Source organism: Marmota flaviventris, chromosome 9, assembly GCF_047511675.1.
Source record: "Marmota flaviventris isolate mMarFla1 chromosome 9, mMarFla1.hap1, whole genome shotgun sequence".
Taxonomy (NCBI): Eukaryota; Metazoa; Chordata; class Mammalia; order Rodentia; family Sciuridae; genus Marmota; species Marmota flaviventris.
The window spans coordinates 89081974-89104348 of record NC_092506.1 but is presented as its reverse complement, the minus strand read 5'-3'; the positions used below and the strand labels follow the sequence as shown (position 1 = coordinate 89104348).

The following is a 22375-nucleotide window of genomic DNA, read 5'->3' as shown; positions in this document are numbered from 1 at the left end:
AAATATATGAAAAAATGTTTAACATCTCTAGCAATTAGAGAAATGTAAATTAAAACTAACAGTTATATTCCATCTCACTCCAGTCAGAATGGCAATTATCAAGAATACAAGTAACAATAAATGTTGGCAAGGATGTGAGGGAAAAGATACACTCATACATTGCTGGTGAGACTGCAAATTGGTGCTACCACTATGGAAAGCAGTAAGGAGATTCCTTATAAAACTTGGAATGGAACCACCATTTGATCCAGTTATTCAACTCCTAGTTCTATACCCAAAGGATTTAAAATCAGCATCCTATAGTGATGTAGCCACATCAATGTTTACAGCAGTTCAATTCACAATAGCTAAGCTACAGAACAAACCTAGGTGTCCTTAAAGAGATAAATGGATAAAGAAATTGTAGTACATATAAAAAATGGAATATTACCCAGTCATTAAGAAGAACAACTTTATGACATTTGGCCCAAAAAAATGAATGGATCTGGGACTGTTATGCTAAGCCAAATAATCCATTCCCCCAAAAAAAGAAAAAAGAAAAAAAAAAAAACAAAGGTAGAAAATTCTCTCTGATATGTGGATGCTAACACACAACAAGGGGGTAAGGGGAAGAAAAGAAGTCCACTGGATTAGACAAAAGGGAATGAAGGGAAATGAGAAGTAAGGGGAATAGAAAGGGTAGTAAAATAATCAGGCATAACTTTCCTATCCTTATATTTGAATACATAATCAAAGAAATTCTACATCATGTACAGCCACAAAAGGATCCTACTTAGTATAAGTTATATATTGTCTCTCATTTTAGTTATGTCCTGTCTTCTGGTTTTAGTGTTGATTTGTTCTTCTTTTTCTAGGGTTTTGAGGTATAAAGTTAGGTTATTTGGTGATTTTGCGGGGAGGGAGTACTAGGGATTGAACTTAGGACACTTGATCACTGAGCTACATCCCCAGTCTCACTGGGCTTTTGCTGAGGCTGGTTTGATCCTCCAGCCTCAGCATCCTGAGCCACTGGGATTACAGGTGTACAACACCATGCCCAGCTCAAATTGCTAATTCTTGACAAAGTTGCTAAAGCAATTCAAGTAGAAAGCCTTTTCAGTAAATGATGCTAGAGCAAATGGACATCTATACCAAAAAAAAAAAAATTAACCTAAGTCTCATTCCTTAAATATATAAATTAACTCAAAATGGATCACTGATTCCAATTTAAAATATAAAATCTTTTATGAAAAAACACAGAAGACAGTCTTTAAGATCTAGGACTAGACAAAGAAATCTTAAACTTGATATCAAAAGATCATTAAAAAGAAAAATTGATAGGTTAGACTTAACAAAATTAAAAACTTTTTATCTGTGAAAGATCCTTTTGAGAGGATGCAGGGACAAGTTACAGAGTAGGGGAATATATTTACAAATAAAAGACTAGTATCTATATATAAGTATTCTCAAAACTCAACAGTAAAATAGTAATAATAATAATCCAATTAGACAATAGGAAAAAATGAATAGTTCATCAAACAGGAAAGACAGAGGGTAAATAAGCACATGAGAAGATGTTAAACTTTACTAGCCACTCACAAATATAAATTAAGCACACAGTTACCAGAATGGCTGAAATAAAAAATAGTGACAACATCAAATGCTAGTAAGAATATAGAGCAACTAGACCATTCATACATTGCTGATAGGAACATAAAATGATACTGCTGCTCTAGAAAACAGCTTGGTAGTTTCCTAAAAAATGAAGTATTTACCATATACAACCTGGGAATTGCTTTCCTGAGCTTTTATCACAGAAAAACCAAAATATATGTTTACATAAAAACCTGTACATACATCCTTACAGAAATTTTACTTGTAATACACAAAAACTGAAAACACCCAGATGTCCTTCAATAGATGAAGAGTAAAGAAATAGTGGAACATCCATAGAATGGAATATCAATCCATCCATAAAAAGGAAATAACCTGTTGAAATATACAACTTGCATATATCTCCAGAGAATTTTGTGGAGAGAAAATAACATTTTTGAACTGACAAAACTGAAAAACAGATTAATGGTTTCCAAGGAATAAAAGAGAAATAAGCTATAAAAGGGAACCACAGTAAACGCTTGTGGTTATAATGTAAATGTATCTGGATTTGGGGAGGGTTGTTTTTTTATTATTGTTGTTGTTGTTTGTTTGTTTGTGTTTCTCTTTTAAATCTGGGGATGAACCCAGGGGCTCATACATGGTAGGCAAGCACTCTACCATTGAACTACAACACCAGTCCTATTTTTTTTTTTTTAAATAGGGTTTTACTGTTGTCCAGGCTTGAACTTGTGATACTCCTCCAAAATTTTCTGTCTTAACTGCATTGATGTCAATATCCTAATTGTGATGTTTTAATTTATCCAGAAATTACCACTGGGGAAACTCAAGTAAAACTTACATGTGCTATTCCTGTATTAATTCTTACAACTGAGTGTGAATCGACAATTACCTCAATTCTCTTTTAACTTAAAACATTCCAATGCAAATTTCTCAAGAAAGAATTCACTTGGCTCTTCTACAAATCTGAAATGTTGGCTCCATCCCAAACATATTCACAAACATAATATTACATAAGCCATGCTCTAGAGCAATGACCATTTTACCTATTTCCACAGATCTTCATAACATCTAAACAAACTAGCAATAGTTACCACCATACGCAGATTTTCATATCTGTTTCTGCTACTAGATTATAAGTTTCTTGAGGATAAGATACAGGCTTCTCTCAACACTTCATCTTGCCTTAGGTTCTCTTGAACTTATTTCCTAATTCCAAATCTTGGGCAATACCCTAGAAAATTCCTTATATCAACCTTAATTTTCTGCCTACCTTTAAAAAACAATATTTCTAGATTTCTAATTATTACCCTGGGAACAATATCACATCTAGGAATATACAATGTATTATATGAAATGTTTTTGAAGCCTAGCTTTATATTCTGAAAAAGTGAATCCATTTTGTTGTCTGAAATCAATTTTACTAGGAAATATTTCCTTACTGTGGTCTTTTCTCAAAGGCCTTCTCACCATGATAATTTTCTATTAGTCTCATAGCAGATTTCAAAATGCAAATTGGTTACTAAGTGGTAATAATTCCAAATAGCTGCTTTGAACAAATGATGTTATACTTTGTTTATCATGACAATGGAAAAAGCTGGTAACAAGAATATATAGGTAGTACTGTGCTAATGCATTATGGGTAGTGGCAAGAAAAATAATGGCCATTACTATTAATCAAAAAGTCACTGTATACCTGGGATTCTGTGAATATTTAAATATTATATGCCGTTTCTATTGACTGAGAAAAGAAATGTTTTTTTATTCTGCACATAATACTGAAAATAGATTCTGATTTTAACATATTATAATTTATATCAATACCACCTGAATTTCCATCATTATTAAAGAAGCTATCTTTAAAAAACAAAAATTAAAAGTCATCATAATAAAATGTGGCTTTTTTCAATGATTTGTAAGTTTCATACACATATAGCTATATTGAAAAAACTCTAATAGTGAAAATGTTTCAGAAAAAAACATTTTTATATCACAAATGTAAGATAGTATTGCATGAACCCCTTCTCCCTAAGAACAATTACTGTCATTATATTTTATCTAGATCATATTATAGACATCTAGCAAAAAATAACAAAGCAGTTCTCCTTATGGAAAAATTAGAATTATCCAAAGCTTTATTTGTTTAGGCATGTGAAATCATGCTACAGGTAGAAAAATAATTTTAAAGTTTTCATAGCAATTATATATATACAAAACTCTATTATATTACCTGCCATATTCTCTAATATATCCGAGCCCCAATCTCCTTGAAACACTGATGTTAAAATATTATCAAACAAATGAAGCTCCTTTGCACCAACAATTTTGTCACGAAATAAGCGCCGTGCTTCATATGCTACAATTTCTAATACATAATCTATTGGATGGTTGGAGGATCCTAAAAAAAAGGCAAAATTTTCTTTAATTGTAATAAAACTAAATTATTTCAAAATGTCTGTTTAATAAAATATTAGAAAGAGTGAGAAACTACATACCATAATTTTGGCATCAGATATATTTTTTAAAAAAAAGAAAAAGAGTTAAAATTTATTTTATTAGTAAAACTATATGTTTTGTGATTTAAATATACATTTAAAACACTATTATCTCTAATTGTTCAATAAAAATGTCATGATTTCAAAAAGCACATTAAACATAGCTCAAAATCAAATTTTAATAGTGACAGCAATAAATCACTTGAAAGAAGAAATATGATCACTTTTATAAAAATATTTTAAAGTAACCATGATATTTAAATTGAATATTACTACAATTCTAATTTAAAATACAATTAATTATCATAGTACTATTACATCTATTTCTACCATAACTATATCATAAAAGCATGCACACAAATACACATATACACATACATGAGCAAAACTTACCTCCCTCTAAATCATATCTAAATAAGCCAAGAACCCACTGGGTAAGAATGCAAGGAGTAAAGAAATAGTGGCTATAATCATCAACTGTAAATTTAGCCCGCACCTGAAAAAAAATATATATATATATATATATTGTAAACAATTTGTCGACTTTCTTGAACATAATCATGCTATAATTTTCAGTCACCTTAGACCTTAGAGAATGACAATATCTACCTGTGGGTAGAAACTTACTTAACAGAATTGATTTTATTAGTTATCATATGTAGTCTACAGTATATAAACATTTTAAAACATTATTCTACTAGGGTTTCATAGGTTTCAACATACTGCTAATGGTTGTCTGTGGCAAAAAGAAAAAGAAAAAAGCATAAACAGCCCTGCTAAGGAAGTTCAGGACTTCATAACCTAAACTTCATAAAATGATGGTTGCAGTTCCAAGAGGCTCAAAGATCTAGGCAAGATCCATTTTCTAATGGGGGAAACCACAGAGCTATTTTATGTTCAAAAAGTCATTGAATCAATCCCAGCACCCTTCCTCAAAAGAGCCTGTCCCTTCTAGTAAGAACCATTACTCTTAATCTGATCTTTTTTTTTTTTTCAAGTTTTATTTTTTTTTATTTTATTTTTTTTAGATGATGTAAGGTGTACTGTTTATTTTTTTTATTTTTTTTTTTATTGGTTGTTGATCACTCACCATCTTAATTAATTTTTTTTTACAAAGTAACTTCTTGCTTTCCAATGTTACTTTCCCCACTTGTACTCCAATACTATAAAAAGCATCTTCCACATTTTTCCTAACTTGCACATTCTGTCCTTTACCGAGAAAGAACTTCTTTTATCTCCAACCACTTTGTAAATTTCTATTCATTTTTGAAATCTCAGATCAAAATTAACCTACTCCTTAACAACCACCATATATAACAGTTTTATACTCAATAAAACTCAATCCCTCATTAGACTATTAACTTCCATAGTAAGGAGAACTGGTCATCTTTGTATCCCTAAGACTACCACTGGCAGTAAAAAGTACTCAAATGTCTTCTGCATTCTCCATGCCTATTCTTAAGTAATCTTCTCCACTTTATAAAGGAATATACTTTAGACATTTCCTCACAGATAGAAGGAAAGAAATGAACTCAAATGCTACTGTCAGGTTTGAAGCATGGTTGATGGAAACTGAGAGAAGTCAGGAGAAAGGCCAGAGTTTGGAAAGAAAGTGAACACCATTCTAAACATGCTAAATTGGAGCTGAAATCAAAGTAACCATCTAATACTAATTCATTCAACCAACAAATATGTTTTAACCATCTAACACTAATTCATTCTACTAACAAATATGTATTGAATTCCTTTTAGAAACTACACCAGAAATACAATAGAATATATAAGGTACACATTTCACCTATCCTCAAAATGTTCAATCTCTAATAGAAAAGATAAATAAAAAACAGGAAGATAAAGCTGGACATGAAGATGAAAATTAAAGGTATATCTCTGGGAACAATAGCAATACATATGAAAATTACAATATAATTGCATATATACCTGTTCATAAACTTGTACCATAGAGCCTGCTAAGAGATAAATTTTTGATGAAGAACCCCAAATAGAATGATTCTTCAAATTTTTATGTAGAACTGCTTCCAAATATGCTCCATAAATTGTTTGTAATTGCTCTCTTTCTGGGTAACTAAAAAAAAGAGCATATGAGAAAAAAATGAAATAAATAAATATTCTAAATTACTATTGTTTTTAAATTTTTTTTAGTTGTAGATGGACACAATATCTTTATTTTATTTATTTACTTTTATGTGGTGCTGAGAATCGAACCCAGTGCCTCACATGTACAAGGCAAACGCTCTACCACTGAGCCACAACCACAGTCCCTCTAAATTACTATTTTAATGTTAAGTTACAGTAGCAATTGTAGGGGGTTTCCACAAATTTTTATTGGCACTTTATAATTATATATGATAGTGGAATCTATTATTATACATATATTAGACAACATAATTTGGTCAATTTTGTTTCCCAGTTCCTCCCTACCACTCCACCCAGGGTCCCATCCTCTTTTCTAATGGTGTTCCTTCTATTTTCATAAGACCCTCCCCATCTCTTTCTTTTTCTCTTTTTTCTCTCCAGCTTCCACATATAAGAGAAAACATACAACCACAGACTTTCTGAGTTTGGCTTATTTCACTTAAACTAATGCCTCAAGTTTCATCCATTTTCCTGCAAATGACATAATTTTGTTCTTCTTTATAACTAAGTAAAATTCCATTGTATATGCATACCATTGATGGACACCGAGGCTATTTCTATGATTCTGTTACGGTGAATTGTGCTGCTATAAACATGGGTATGCATATATCACTATTATACACTGACTTTAATTCTTTAGGCTAAATATCAAGAGTGGTATATCTGGGTCATGTGGAGATTCCATTTCTAGTATCTTGAGGATTTTCACAGTGGCTCTACTAATTTACAATCCTACTAACAGCATAAGAGTGTTCCTTTTTTCCCCACATCCTCTCCAGCGTTTATTTTTATCTATATTCTTAATGACTATCATTTTAACTGGAATGAGATGGAATCTCAGTGTAGCTTTGATTTGCATTTCTGCAATTGCTAAAGATGTTGAACATTTTTCATATATTTGTTGGCCCTTTGTATTTCTTATTTTGAGAAATGTCTGTTTAGTTCATTTGCCCATTAACTGACTGGATAATTTATAGTGGTTTTCAACTTGAAATGTTTTAAGTCCCAGATAGCCAAAGGCTAAAGCTAGGCTCATGGTTCCTGTTTTCACCTGAATCAAATTAAATCCCTAAGTATATACTGTCAAAAAATTTAAGTCCTAGTTGGGGATTCCAATGAAATTATTTAAAGACAGATTGTTGGAAAAACCACTGATCTTTAGAAAGCAGCAAAAGGAAAATCAGACTTATAAAAAATATTTTGAAATAAGTCATATCTATATATAAGGCAGAATCCATCTCAGAACTATAAAAATAGAAACAACACATAAATAAAGAATTAATCTCTTTCTCCAAAACAAAATTAATTTCCATACAGCTTAATTGGTAGAGTAAAATTTCAGAAAGAGGAACATTAGTAGATGAAGTGCAATTAGTTTGAAAGCATAAAGACAGAGTTTGGTATAGCAAGACTGTAATAAAATAGGAGACAGTGCCATAATTGGAAAAATTCAGGATATACTGTAACAACTACAGATATGGATTGCAGAAATGGATAGATGTATTAGTGCTGAAGACATTAACCATTAACATAACCTAATTCTCTGATTTAAATCTCTTTTTATTTCAAAAAATCTTCAAAAATTGAATAGTGCTTTTTGTTTTGTGAAACACATAAAACATTTAAATCTAAAATCTACCATCTTTACATATTCAAAAGAAATAAAATCCGTATGTCAAAGAGACATCTGTACTCTCACATTTATTACATCACTATTCACAAGGGCCAAAAAATGGAAGCAACCTAAGTGCCCGTCAACAAATGAATAGATAAAGAAAATGTGGTATATAAATGCAATGAAATACTATTCAGCTATAAAATGAATGAAATCCCTCATTTGCAACAGCATGGGTAGAACTGGTTATGTTAAGCAAATTAAGTAAGGCACAAAATGACAGATACTGTAATATCTTTCATATATGGAATCTAAAAATATTGATCTCATAGAATTTGAGAGTTGAATGGTGGTTTTCAGAGGCTGAGTATAGTAGTACAGAAGTAGTAGAATAGGGAGAGAGGGAGGAAGGGGAAAAGATTGATCAATGAGTACTAAATTAGAGCTAGATGCGTGTAAAAAGTTCTGGTGAGCTTCTGCATAGTAAGGTGACGATGGATAACAACAATGTATTGTATATTTCAGAAAGCTAGAAAAAAGGATTTTTTAATATTTTCTCCATTAAAAAAATGATAAGACTAAGGAAGTATATATGTTTAACCTAATTTAAACATTATATATTGTATACATGTATCAAAACCTATATGGTAACCCAGTAATACATACTATATTTATATTGCATATTGTTAAAACATTTTGAATTAAAAAATTAAAATCTACCACTTTAATTCCTGATACTGATACTTTAAAACACAGACTATACAAAACAGTCCTCATTTCCTTATATATTTCTAAAACATAAAATGATTTGATTAAAGCCTTTATCATCCTAAATTATTAGTTTGGGAAGGCTAAGAAAAAAATATCAGAGTTTAAGTTTGACCATTTTACCTTCTACATTTTGAAACAGTATCATCAGTGGAAACCTTTAAATAAGATGCAATTATATATAATGTCTCTTCAAATTAAAAAAAAAAAACACTAAGATACATACTCTACTGCACAAAGACGAACAATAGAAGTAAATCTGGTAGTAAGCTTGTGTCTTCCCAGTCTTCCTCCAGCTGACATAGAAGCTACAATTTGAATATTTTCTAAACCAACCCATTCCAAATTTTCATCATAAAATCCTTGATACGTCAAAACCTATTTGAAAATAAATGCATTTTAAAATGTTTATACTTTAGATTTTTCTAATCAGAATATTTTGTCTGAATTTCAATGATTTCCAAATGTAATTATCATCCTCTAATACCTCAAGAATTTAAGATTGAAATATATTTAAAATTCTATAACACTGAAAAATAATACAGTACAATCTGAATTTAATGTTAGCTGAATTATCTTCATTTTAAAACCATTTTTCTTGCCAGTAAACATAAAAATCCAGATGATATTATAAATCTATTAGCAATTATCCAAAACAAAATATCAGGAATGGGGGAAAATATTTTGGCTTTTTCCTATATTTTATCATATTCTGCAGTTACATGGTAAAGCTAAATAAACATAGTGAGCTCTACGAATTTGGCATTTCTAATGAGATTTGAATAACATAAACGAAAAAATCCTGCACACTGTATAAGAACGTGTGATTCTGAATTCTGAGGCAAAAAGGGAGACTAATGGGTTAAAGCTGACAGAAAGGGGTATGGATCAAGAAAGTATAACTGCTGTCAGATACATACATACATACAAAAATAAAGTAAAAAATTCTCCAACTCCAATACCATCCCCAGCTTCTGCTTTCCTCCTTGTTTTTTTTAAAAATAAAAAGGACAGGAGATAAATGTGGAATAAAGGTTGTTACTTTCCCTGTCATATATTATTTCAATGTAATACAAACTTCTAAAGGAAGGAAAATGAAAGAAAGCAACCTAGAACAAGTTCACTCTATGAATTCAATTTCCATGACACACACTAAATAAAACTGGCCCTAAAGAATAAAAGCAGATTTTCTATCTAGAAGAAAAATTATTGGAATTAAACTGTTTCCAATTATACCAAATTATACCACGTAACAAGACTTACCTGCTGTAAGAAAGCTACCAATGTACTGGTCCCCCATTTATCAAGCTTAGGAAGGTTGATATCTTTTAAGTACAAAACAAGTCTTTCACAGTCCTTTGGTCTATATACTCGACCAGTATTAGTACTGATTACCATACAAGTCTGGCTCAATTTCTGCAGGAGATGCCGAGAAGTAGTTTGTGCACTACAGTGAATTGTAGCAATCTGAGTGGACCGGAGTTGAGAAAAGGCATACCTGAGCAGCATCCTGCAAAAGATATATGACATTTGACTTTGAAAATATGACCAACATATATTTTCTATTTCAATATAGGACTTTTATTTTACAAGTATTTTAATTTCTAAATTATTATGATGATGTTTAAAATGAAAATGGAATACATGGATATGGTATCCACTATTATCACTGTAACTTTTTAAATTTTAGATTAGAAAATAAATGTATATTTTAAGGTACTACTGAGATTTTTTTCAGCCAGAACAGTCAAAGTTCTCAATAATTTGGTTTGATAAAGTATATATAGAATATACTAATTCTGTTTCCCTACAGTTGAAGGAAAGATTTTAAGTTCTCCTAGATTAAAAAAATATATATATATGATTCTATAGAATTTTTAAATGACTACTCTCCTAACAGAAATATAAAACTAATAATTCACAGATTCATTATTTACAAAACTACACCCTATAAGCCTTAAAAATAGATGTATTCTACTAAATTAAAAGCTAAATCAAGAGCTGCAAAAACAAAAAAAAAAAGCAAATAACAATAAAAAAGCTAAACAGAGAACTAACTTCAACATTTAAATTTTATAATTAAAACACATGGTAATTTACAACTAAGATATTTATTTCTTATGATTGTATGCATATAATTAAGAGTAACTTCTCAGATTGTTCTTTTTCCATTAGAAATCATATAATCAGGCAAATGACATATTCTTCTCCAAAATGATGTTTTTCACAAATAGTGACAAAAGACTCCTCCAAAAAAATTAAATGTTATTTTAAACAAAAAAAATATAAAAACTATTAAATAATTGGGAAAGAGGGACATAAATCCACAATATCCACTCTATCAACAATCTTCTTACCCTTTGCCACATCCTTCTGGTCCTACGAGAATAAATGGCTGTTTGGTACCAGAACTTAACCAAGGTTTGAAATAATCTAGACCTCGTTGCATATCAGGGGTCTGAATAACTGGTAGAGCTTGGCCATTACTGAAATCGTCAGCTGTCAAGTTTTCTGGCTTCTTCAGCACATAAGATGCCAACTGACCTCTACTTGATTCATAGTAGGTGTCCATTGGTTTGTGAGGGTCTGGAGGAGATTCTTGTGCCCAATTAAAAACCTTAAAAAGAAAGAGTTGTGGTAAGTTTTTATGTACTTCAAACAGAATGTGTAATAATTTTTTTTTTCCTGGTACTAAAGATTAAAGCTAGGGGTACTTTATCAGTGAACTACATCCTCAGTCCTTTTTATTTTTTATTTTGAGACAGAGTCTCATTAAGTTGCTGAGTGTCTTACTAAATTACTGAGGTTAGCTTTGAACTTGGGATCCTCCTGCCTCAGTCTCTTGCTTGAGTTGCTGAAATTATAGGCATGCATTACTGTGCCTGGATGAATGCATAAAATTTTCTAATTCTTCCAAGTAAACATCCCCAAACTAAATCATCTTAGTACCAAAAAAAAAAAAAAAAAAATTTACATACACTAAACCTACTCACAAGCAAAATTAATAATTAAAGTGATACTTCATCTTCACTATTTTTCTCTAAATGATCATTTAATAAATAAAAGTACCTAGAAGATACCAACTTAGTGGTATAAAATATTCAACTTTTAATGGAGTTCTTATAAACACTAAATCATTAATTGTACAGCATAGGCATCCTAAAATTCCTCATTTCCAACATATCTTAGTACTACACACTTCAGTGCTACCACTACTACGCTCTATGTGTTATTCTTTTCCTTAATACTGTAAACTCTTATCTGTGCAGATGTAAAGCAGAATTCAAATATGATGCTGCTCTTCAAAATTATTTTAAACTTTGGCAAGAGAGTCTCTGCTTCAAAGCAGCTCACAGAATAGCACTGAGTGGTAACAATGACAACAGAATCAACAGGATAGTCACGGTAATGGAAACAGAATAGAGAAAGCAATAAATGGTGCTATTAAATAAGCATCAAAAAGAGAAAAGAAGCTGAAACATAATGCTGGAGGCCAACAGAAAGAAAATCCCATATGGTGTAGAATTTAACTTTATAAAAAAATTGGCTAAAAATATAACCTTTGCACATATTAAAAAATATTTATTAATTATTAATTCATCTTTCTATTGCTAATTGCTTAAACTTTTCTATTTAAAGAGATGATAAAAATACTTTATTATTCTGAGATTAAAAAGCAATAAAATAATTATATTTATCCATGTGGTTCCTAAAGTCTCACATTTTTATGTCCCACACTAGCCTATTAAAACATTTTATAAAATTTTAACATCATAAAATAGTAAATCTATACACATATACATAAATGTACTATTACTCTACTGAATGCATAATTTCTAAACTTGAAAGTTCTATACCTTATAATTTACAAATCATTTTATTTGGGCAAAGAGCCAATGAAAAATTAAAGAAAAATGTTGACTGAATAAAGGCTTTAAATATATTACCTCTTTGGTAAATTCCAGACGTGATTTCATATTCAGATTTCCACCAAGTCCCCTTATGAGATTAATAATAAATTGGTCATGTTCTTTGCATCCATGTAGATGAGACAAACCATTCATCACAGTCCCAACCAAACTTGTTTCTACCACATAGTCATTCTGTTGATTGAAATCCATAGTACAAACAGACAAAGGGCAAATATTAATTGATAAAGTGAGAATCACACAAATTGACATTCACATATCTTTTCAAAAACACCCTTAAATTCATCCTTCCAATCAAGTTGTAGGAAGTTTGAATTTTATTCTATTTATTATTTTAAAAATAAAAATAATAAAAACTTAATTATATATTTTATTCTATAAATGCTAGAGTCCTCAAATAAATACTTGATTTGTCTACTTCTAACCCTGAAATCTATAAGAGTAAAATAAAGGGAGTATTGGTCCAAAAATATTGTTGTTCATCTCCTCTTGCTGATAAAAAGAACTAGAAGCAAAAGCTATAATAATGACTCCAGTTCAACAAATGGTGCTGGGAAAACTGGAAATCCATATGCCACAAAATGAAACTGAATCCCTTTCTCTCGCCATGCACAAAAGTTAATTCAAAATGGATCAAGGAGCTTGATATCAAATCAGAGACACGCCGTCTGATAGAAGAAAAAGTTGGCTACGATCTACATACAGTGGGGTCGGGCTCCAAATTCCTCAATAGGACACCCATAGCACAAAAGTTAATAACTAGAATCAACAAATGGGACTTACTCAAACTAAAAAGTTTTTTCTCAGCAAAAGAAACAATAAGAGAGGTAAATAGAGAGCCTACATCCTGGGAACAAATCTTTACTCCTCACACTTCAGATAGAGCCCTAATATCCAGAGTATACAAAGAACTCAAAAAATTAGACAATAAGAGAACAAACAACCCAATCAATAAATGGGCCAAGGACCTGAACAGACACTTCTCAGAGGAGGACATACAGTCAATCAACAAGTACATGAAAAAATGCTCACCATCTCTAGCAGTCAGAGAAATGCAAATCAAAACCACCCTAAGATACCATCTCACTCCAGTAAGATTGGCAGCCATTACGAAGTCAAACAACAACAACAAGTGCTGGCGAGGATGTGGGGAAAAGGGTACACTTGTACATTGCTCGTGGGACTGCAAATTGGTGCAGCCAATTTGGAAAGCAGTATGGAGATTTCTTGGAAAGCTGGGAATGGAGCCACCATTTGACCCAGCTATTCCCCTTCTCGGTCTATTCCCTAAAGACCTAAAAAGAGCATGCTACAGGGACACTGCTACATCGATGTTCATAGCAGCACAATTCACAATAGCAAGACTGTGGAACCAACCTAGATGCCCTTCAATAGACGAATGGATAAAAAAAATGTGGCATTTATACACAATGGAGTATTACTCTGCATTAAAAAATGACAAAATCATAGAATTTGCAGGGAAATGGATGGCATTAGAGCAGATTATGCTAAGTGAAGCTAGCCAATCCCTAAAAAACAAATGCCAAATCTCTTCTTTGATATAAGGAGAGTAACTAAGAACAGAGTAGGGACGAAGAGCATGAGAAGAAGATTAACATTAAACAGGGATGAGAGGTGGAAGGGAAAGGGAGAGAGATGGGAAATTGCATGGAAATGGAAGGAGACCCTCAGGGTTATACAAAAGTACATACAAGAGGAAGTGAGGGGAAAGGGGAAAATAATACAAGGGGGAGAAATGAATGACAGTAGAGGGGGTAGAGAGAGAAGAGGGGAGGGGAGGGGAGGGGAGGGGAGGGGGGGATAGTAGAGGATAGGAAAGGCAGCAGAACACAACAGACACTAGCATGGCAATATGTAAATCAATGGATGTGTAACTGATGTAATTCTGCAATCTGTATATGGGGTAAAAATGGGAGTTCATAACCCACTTGAATCAAAGTGTGAAATATGATATATCAAGAAATATGTAATGTTTTGAACAACCAAAAATAAAAAATTTAAAAAAAAAAATAATAATGACTCCAGGAAAAAAAAGAGGGGGGGGGGCTAAGAAAAGTCAGCTTAAATGCAAATAGTTTGGAACTTCCTCTATAAGCAGAATTTTAAAATACAACTTTTAGATTTAGGTGGTATATATTGTTTTAATGTGTAAGCCTCTGGGTCATTGGTAAGTGCTGAGGAGTTCAGATGAAATATTTCTCATTCTTTATATAAATACTTACTTAAAACCAATCATACATTAGGATCTGCATGTGGTGTTAGATTTGAAAAAAGAAAAATTGCATTAAACATAGTCCCTGTCTTCACAGAATTGAAGCCCAGAAGAGGAAATGGTTAGTATGTTGTAAAAAGAGGTACAGGGTGTTGTGAGAAACAGTAACTTAAATTAAAGGTTCAAGTCCTCTTTGTAAAAAGTGTCATTTAAGCCAGTATCTGAAGGATAAATTCTATCTGGTCATGCAGAAAACACAACACCTGAAAGGAAAACTTATATACGTCAAAAAAAGCTTAACCTGGAGGAAGCAAAGAATCAGTGATTTATTTATTTTTATTTGTATTTCATTTCATTTTCTTTTGCAGTCTAGGGATCAAACCCAGGAGTCCTTTACCACTAACCGACATACATAGCCCTTTTTGTTTTTTACTTTTAGACAGCTGTTGAGGCTGGCCTTGAACTTTCGATCCTCCTGCCTCAGCCTTCTGAGTTGCTGGGATTACAGGTATGTGCCACCATACCTGGCTGGAATCAATGGTTTAAGTCAGAGAAGGCCAGAGGGCAGAAATAGGCCATGGTAAGTAATACAAATCTTAATTTCACTGTCTTTAGAGTGGTGTTAGTAAGAGATGAAAATGAAACAATTTACATTCTTAAAAGATCACTCTGCCTATATAATGAATAATTTGAAGAAAAGAAAAATGGGAAGAAGAGTGGGAAGAATGGAAAAGATAGGTAGAAATCCAGGTAGTTAGGTCTACAACTAAATGTGAGATAAAGGAAACTTTCATACTTTCATCTATAACATCTTAATGGCTGAACTAATACAGGAAAGCAAAGTTCTAGTCAAAAATAAAACTTCAGTATTTGACTAGAACATTTATTATGTTATATATCATACCATGAGAATGGTGAACAAAGCAAAAGAAAAAACTCTCAACACACACACATATCCAAAAACAAGCCTCAAACAAAAACAATGACTTGACCTCAAACAAAAGCAGTTTATTTTCTAACTGCATCTTTGGTTATCTACTCTATGGTTAATAATTTTATCCTGACCGGCAGAAGAAGAGCAGCGGCCTGCTGAGAGGCAGAGCCACCCCCTTCCCCTGCGCCGGCAAGGTAGACAGAACTGTGACCACCCACAGAGCAGGCCCAGCGGCCTGCTGAGGGGCAGAGCCGCCCCCCACCCCCCGCGCCTGCCAGGTAGGCGGAACTGTGACCACCGACAGAAAAGGCCCAGTGGCCCGCGGCAGGACAGAGCTTCCAATCACTCCTGCAAGGTAGGCGGGCCTGCGACCCACCGGAAGAAGAGGAGCAGCGGCCTGCTGAGAGGCAGAGCCGCCACCCACCCCCCGCGCCTGCCAGGTAGGCGGAACTGTGACCACCGACAGAAAAGGACCAGTGACCCGCGGCGGGACAGAGCTTCCAATCACTCCTGCAAGGTAGGCGGGCCTGCGACCCACCAGCAGAAGAGGAGCAGCGGCCTGCTGAGAGGCAGAGCCGCCCCCTCCCCCTGCGCCGGCAAGGTAGACGGAACTGTGACCACCCACAGAACAGGCCCAGCGGCCTGCTGAGGGACAGAGCCACCCCCCACCCCCAGCGCCTGCCAGGTAGGAGGAACTGTGACCACCGACAGAAAAGGCCCAGTGGCCCGCGGCGGAACAGAGCTTCCAATCACTCCTGCAAGGTAGGCGGGCCTGCGACCCACCGGAGGAAGAGGAGCAGCGGCCTGCTGAGAGGCAGAGCCGCCCCCCACCCCCCGCGCCTGCCAGGTAGGCGGAACTGTGACCACCAACAAAAAAGGCCCAGTGGCCCGCTGCGGGACAGAGCTTCCAATCACTCCTGCAAGGTAGGCGGTCCTGCGACCCACCTGCAGAAGAGGAGCAGCGGCCTGCTGAGAGGCAGAGCCGCCCCCTCCCCCCGCGCCTGCAAGGTAGACGGAACTGTGACCACCATCAGAACAGGCCAGACCTGCAACCGACAGACAGAACAGGCCCAGTGGCCTGGGGAAGGGTAGAGCCGCCCCACCCCCCCGCGCCTGCAAGGTAGGCGGACCTGCGACCCACTGGCAGAACAGCCCCAGAGGCCTGCAGAGGGGCAGTGCCGCTGCCTGCGCCTGCAAAGTAGGCAGATCTGCGACCACCGACAGAATGAGCCTAGCGGCCCGCAGAGGGACAGAGCCGCCGCCCGCGCCTGCAAGGTAGGCGGACCTGCTACCGACCAGCAAAGCAGGCCCAGCGGCCTGCCGGCGTGGTAGGCACATTGCCCCAATTGGAAGAGGGGCAGAGCCGCCGCCCGCGCCTGCGAGGGAGACTTTGCAACTATACAAGACCAATATAAATATATAGGGGGAAAATTCAATAGCACAACAGTTTCACCAAGTAGAAAGGAACGCGAACAGTATGAAGCGACAAGGAAAGAAAGGACCACAAGCAATGCAGGTCAATTCAATGTTAGAAGAGGTAATAGCTGCAGCAGATGGAATGTCAGATAAAGAATTCAGGATATACATGCTTCAGATGATCTGGAGTCTCAAGGAAGACATCAGACAGCAAAATCAGACAATGAAAGATCACTTCAACAATGAATTACATAAACAAATCCAAGAAGCAAAAGATCAACTATACAGGGAGATAGAGGTTATAAAAAACAAACAAACAGAAATCCTAGAAATGCAGGAAGCAATAAACCAACTTAAAAATTCAATTGAGAATACTTCCAGCAGAGTAGAACACTTAGAAGATAGAACATCAGACAATGAAGATAAAGTATTTCAACTTGAAAAGAACATAGACAGCTCAGCAAGACTGTTAAGAAACCATGAGCAGAACATCCAAGAAATATGGGATAACATCAAGAGACCAAATTTAAGAGTCATTGGGATACAGGAAGGGACAGAGTTTCAAACCAAAGGAATGAGCAATCTATTCAATGAAATAATACGAGAAAACTTCCCAGACTTGAAGAATGAGACAGAATCCCAAATCCTAGAAGCCTACAGGATGCTGAATGTGCAAAATCATAAGAGACCCACACCTAGACACATTATAATGAAGATGCCCAACATACAGAATAAGGAGAGAATTTTAAAAGCTACAAGAGAAAGGAAGCAGATCACATTTAGGGGTAAGCCAATCAGGATAACAGCTGATCTTTCAACACAGACTCTGAAAGCTAGAAGATCCTGGAATAACATATTTCAAACACTGAAAGAAAATGGGTTCCAACCAAGAATTGTGTTTCCAGCGAAATTAAGCTTCAGGATGGAAGATGAAATTAAAACCTTCCACGATAAACAAAAGTTAAAAGAATTTGCAGCTAGAAAACCATCTCTTCAAAATATCCTTGGCAAAACATTACAGGAAGAGGAAATGGAAAATAACAATGAAAACCAACAGTGGGAGGTAGGACACTAAAGGGGGGAAAAATAATCAAAGAGGAAAACAAACCATGTTTAGTAACATAAATAAACAAATATGGCTGGAACAACAACCCATATCTCAATAATAACCCTAAATGTTAATGGCTTAAACTCACCAATCAAGAGACACAGGCTAGTAGAATGGATCACAAAACAAGTCCCAACAATATGCTGCCTACAGGAGACGCATTTGATAGGAAAAGACATACATAGGCTGAAGGTGAAAGGTTGGGAAAAATCATATCACTCATATGGACTTCGGAAAAAAGCAGGAATGTCCATACTCATATCAAATAAAATAGATTTCAAGCCAAAGTTAATCAAAAGGGATAAAGAGGGACACTACATACTGCTTAAGGGAACCATACACCAACAAGACATAACAATCATAAATATATATGCCCCAAACAATGGTGCAGCTATGTTCATCAAACAAACTCTTCTCAAGTTCAAGAGTCTAATAGACCACCATATAATAATCATGGGAGACTTCAACACACCTCTCTCGCCACTGGACAGATCTTCCAAACAAAAATTGAATAAGGAAACTATAGAACTCAATAACACAATTAATAACCTAGACTTAATTGACATATATAGAATATACCACCCAACATCAAGCAGTTACACCTTTTTCTCAGCAGCACATGGATCCTTCTCAAAAATAGATCATATATTATGTCACAGGGAAACTCTTAGACAATACAAAGGAGTAGAGATAATACCATGCATCCTATCTGATCATAATGGAATGGAACTGAAAATCAACGATAAAAGAAGGAAGGAAAAAGAATACATCACTTGGAGAATGAACAATAGGTTACTGAATGATCAATGGGTTATAGAAGACATCAAGGAGGAAATTAAAAAATTCTTAGAGATAAATGAAAACACAGACACAACATATCGGAATCTATGAGACACATTGAAAGCAGTTCTAAGAGGAAAATTCATTGCTTGGAGTTCATTCCTTAAAAAAAGAAAAAACCAACAAATAAATGATCTCATACTTCATCTCAAAATCCTAGAAAAAGAAGAGCAAAACAACAGCAAAAGAAGTAGAAGGCAAGAAATAATTAAAATCAGAGCTGAAATTAATGAAATCGAAACAAAAGAAACAATTGAAAAAATTGACAAAACTAAAAGTTGGTTCTTTGAAAAAATAAACAAAATCGACAGACCCTTAGCCATGCTAGCGAAGAGAAGAAGAGAGAGAACTCAAATTACTAGCATACGGGATGAAAAAGGCAATATCACAACAGACACTTCAGATATACAGAAGATAATCAAAAATTATTTTGAATCCTTATACTCCAATAAATTAGAAGATAGTGAAGGCATCGATAAATTTCTGAAGTCATATGATCTGCCCAGATTGAGTCAGGAGGATATAGACAACCTAAACAGACCAATATCAATTGAGGAAATAGAAGAAACCATCAAAAGACTACCAACTAAGAAAAGCACAGGACCGGATGGGTATACAGCAGAGTTTTACAAAACCTTTAAAGAGGAACTAATACCAATACTTTTCAAGCTACTTCAGGAAATAGAAAAAGAGGGAGAACTTCCAAATTCATTCTACGAGGCCAACATCACCCTGATACCTAAACCAGACAAAGACACTTCAAAGAAAGAAAACTACAGACCAATATCTCTAATGAACCTAGATGCAAAAATCCTCAATAAAATTCTGGCGAATCCGATACAAAAACATATCAAAAAAATTGTGCACCATGATCAAGTAGGATTCATCCCTGGGATGCAAGGCTGGTTCAATATACGGAAATCAATAAATGTTATTCACCACATCAATAGACTTAAAAATAAGAACCATATGATCATCTCGATAGATGCAGAGAAAGCATTTGACAAAGTACAGCATCCCTTTATGTTCAAAACTCTAGAGAAACTAGGGATAACAGGAACATACCTCAATATTGTAAAAGCAATCTATGCTAAGCCTCAGGCTAGCATCATTCTGAATGCAGAAAAATTGAAGGCATTCCCTCTAAAATCTGGAACAAGACAGGGATGCCCTCTCTCACCACTTCTGTTCAACATAGTTCTCGAAACACTGGCCAGAGCAATTAGACAGACGAAAGAAATTAAAGGCATCAAAATAGGAAAAGAAGAACTTAAATTATCACTATTTGCAGATGACATGATTCTATACCTAGCAGACCCAAAAGGGTCTACAAAGAAACTATTAGAGCTAATAAATGAATTCAGCAAAGTGGCAGGATATAAAATCAACACGCATAAATCAAAGGCATTCCTGTATATCAGCGACAAATCCTCTGAAATGGAAATGAGGACAACCACTCCATTCACAATATCGTCAAAAAAAAATAAAATACTTGGGAATCAACCTAACAAAAGAGGTGAAAGACTTATACAATGAAAACTACAGAACCCTAAAGATAGAAATAGAAGAAGATCATAGAAGATGGAAAAATATACCCTGTTCATGGATAGGCAGAACTAACATCATCAAAATGGCGATATTACCAAAAGTTCTCTATAGGTTTAATGCAATGCCAATCAAAATCCCAACGGCATTTCTTGTAGAAATAGAGAAAGCAATCATGAAATTCATATGGAAAAATAAAAGACCCAGAATAGCAAAAACAATGCTAAGCAGGAAGTGTGAATCAGGCGGTATAGCGATACCAGACTTCAAACTATACTACAAAGCAATAGTAACAAAAACAGCATGGTACTGGTACCAAAACAGGCGGGTGGACCAATGGTACAGAATAGAGGACACAGAAACCAATCCACAAAACTACAACTACCTTATATTTGATAAAGGGGCTAAAAGCATGCAATGGAGGAAAGATAGCATCTTCAACAAATGGTGCTGGGAAAACTGGAAATCCATATGCAACAAAATGAAACTGAATCCCTTTCTCTCGCCATGCACAAAAGTTAATTCAAAATGGATCAAGGAGCTTGATATCAAATCAGAGACACGCCGTCTGATAGAAGAAAAAGTTGGCTACGATCTACAGTCGGTGGGGTCGGGCTCCAAATTCCTCAATAGGACACCCATAGCACAAAAGTTAATAACTAGAATCAACAAATGGGACTTACTCAAACTAAAAAGTTTTTTCTCAGCAAAAGAAACAATAAGAGAGGTAAATAGAGAGCCTACATCCTGGGAACAAATCTTTACTCCTCACACTTCAGATAGAGCCCTAATATCCAGAGTATACAAAGAACTCAAAAAATTAGACAATAAGAGAACAAACAACCCAATCAATAAATGGGCCAAGGACCTGAACAGACACTTCTCAGAGGAGGACATACAGTCAATCAACAAGTACATGAAAAAATGCTCACCATCTCTAGCAGTCAGAGAAATGCAAATCAAAACCACCCTAAGATACCATCTCACTCCAGTTAGATTGGCAGCCATTATGAAGTCAAACAACAACAAGTGCTGGCGAGGATGTGGGGAAAAGGGTACACTTGTACATTGCTCGTGGGACTGCAAATTGGTGCAGCCAATTTGGAAAGCAGTATGGAGATTTCTTGGAAAGCTGGGAATGGAGCCACCATTTGACCCAGCTATTCCCCTTCTCGGTCTATTCCCTAAAGACCTAAAAAGAGCATGCTACAGGAACACTGCTACATCGATGTTCATAGCAGCACAATTCACAATAGCAAGACTGTGGAACCAACCTAGATGCCCTTCAATAGACGAATGGATAAAAAAAAAATGTGGCATTTATACACAATGGAGTATTACTCTGCATTAAAAAATGACAAAATCATAGAATTTACAGGGAAATGGATGGCATTAGAGCAGATTATGCTAAGTGAAGCTAGCCAATCCCTAAAAAACAAATGCCAAATGTCTTCTTTGATATAAGGAGAGTAACTAAGAACAGAGTAGGGTCGAAGAGCATGAGAAGAAGATTAACATTAAACAGGGATGAGAGGTGGGAGGGAAAGGGAGAGAGAAGGGAAATTGCATGGAAATGGAAGGAGACCCTCAGAATTATACAAAAGTACATACAAGAGGAAGTGAGGGGAAAGGGAAAAATAATACAAGGGGGACAAATGAATGTCAGTAGAGGGGGCAGAGAGAGAAGAGGGGAGGGGAGGGGAGGGGGGGATAGTAGAGGATAGGAAAGGCAGCAGAACACA

The 22375-nt window shown here is 35.0% G+C and overlaps 1 protein-coding gene across 1 annotated transcript in view; it reads right to left on the bottom strand.

The window, feature by feature from the left end:
- The window catches only part of Dync2h1 (dynein cytoplasmic 2 heavy chain 1), a 377152-nt gene that overhangs the window by 286363 nt on the left and 68414 nt on the right, over positions 1-22375 (bottom strand). Inside the window, exons 41-47 of the mRNA XM_071616653.1 lie at positions 12576-12731; positions 10986-11245; positions 9892-10138; positions 8855-9006; positions 6030-6174; positions 4482-4584; positions 3824-3991 (exon numbers count right to left, since the gene is read on the bottom strand). Coding sequence (XP_071472754.1) covers positions 3824-3991; positions 4482-4584; positions 6030-6174; positions 8855-9006; positions 9892-10138; positions 10986-11245; positions 12576-12731 — 1231 coding nt within the window. The remainder of the gene's footprint in view (positions 1-3823; positions 3992-4481; positions 4585-6029; positions 6175-8854; positions 9007-9891; positions 10139-10985; positions 11246-12575; positions 12732-22375) is intronic.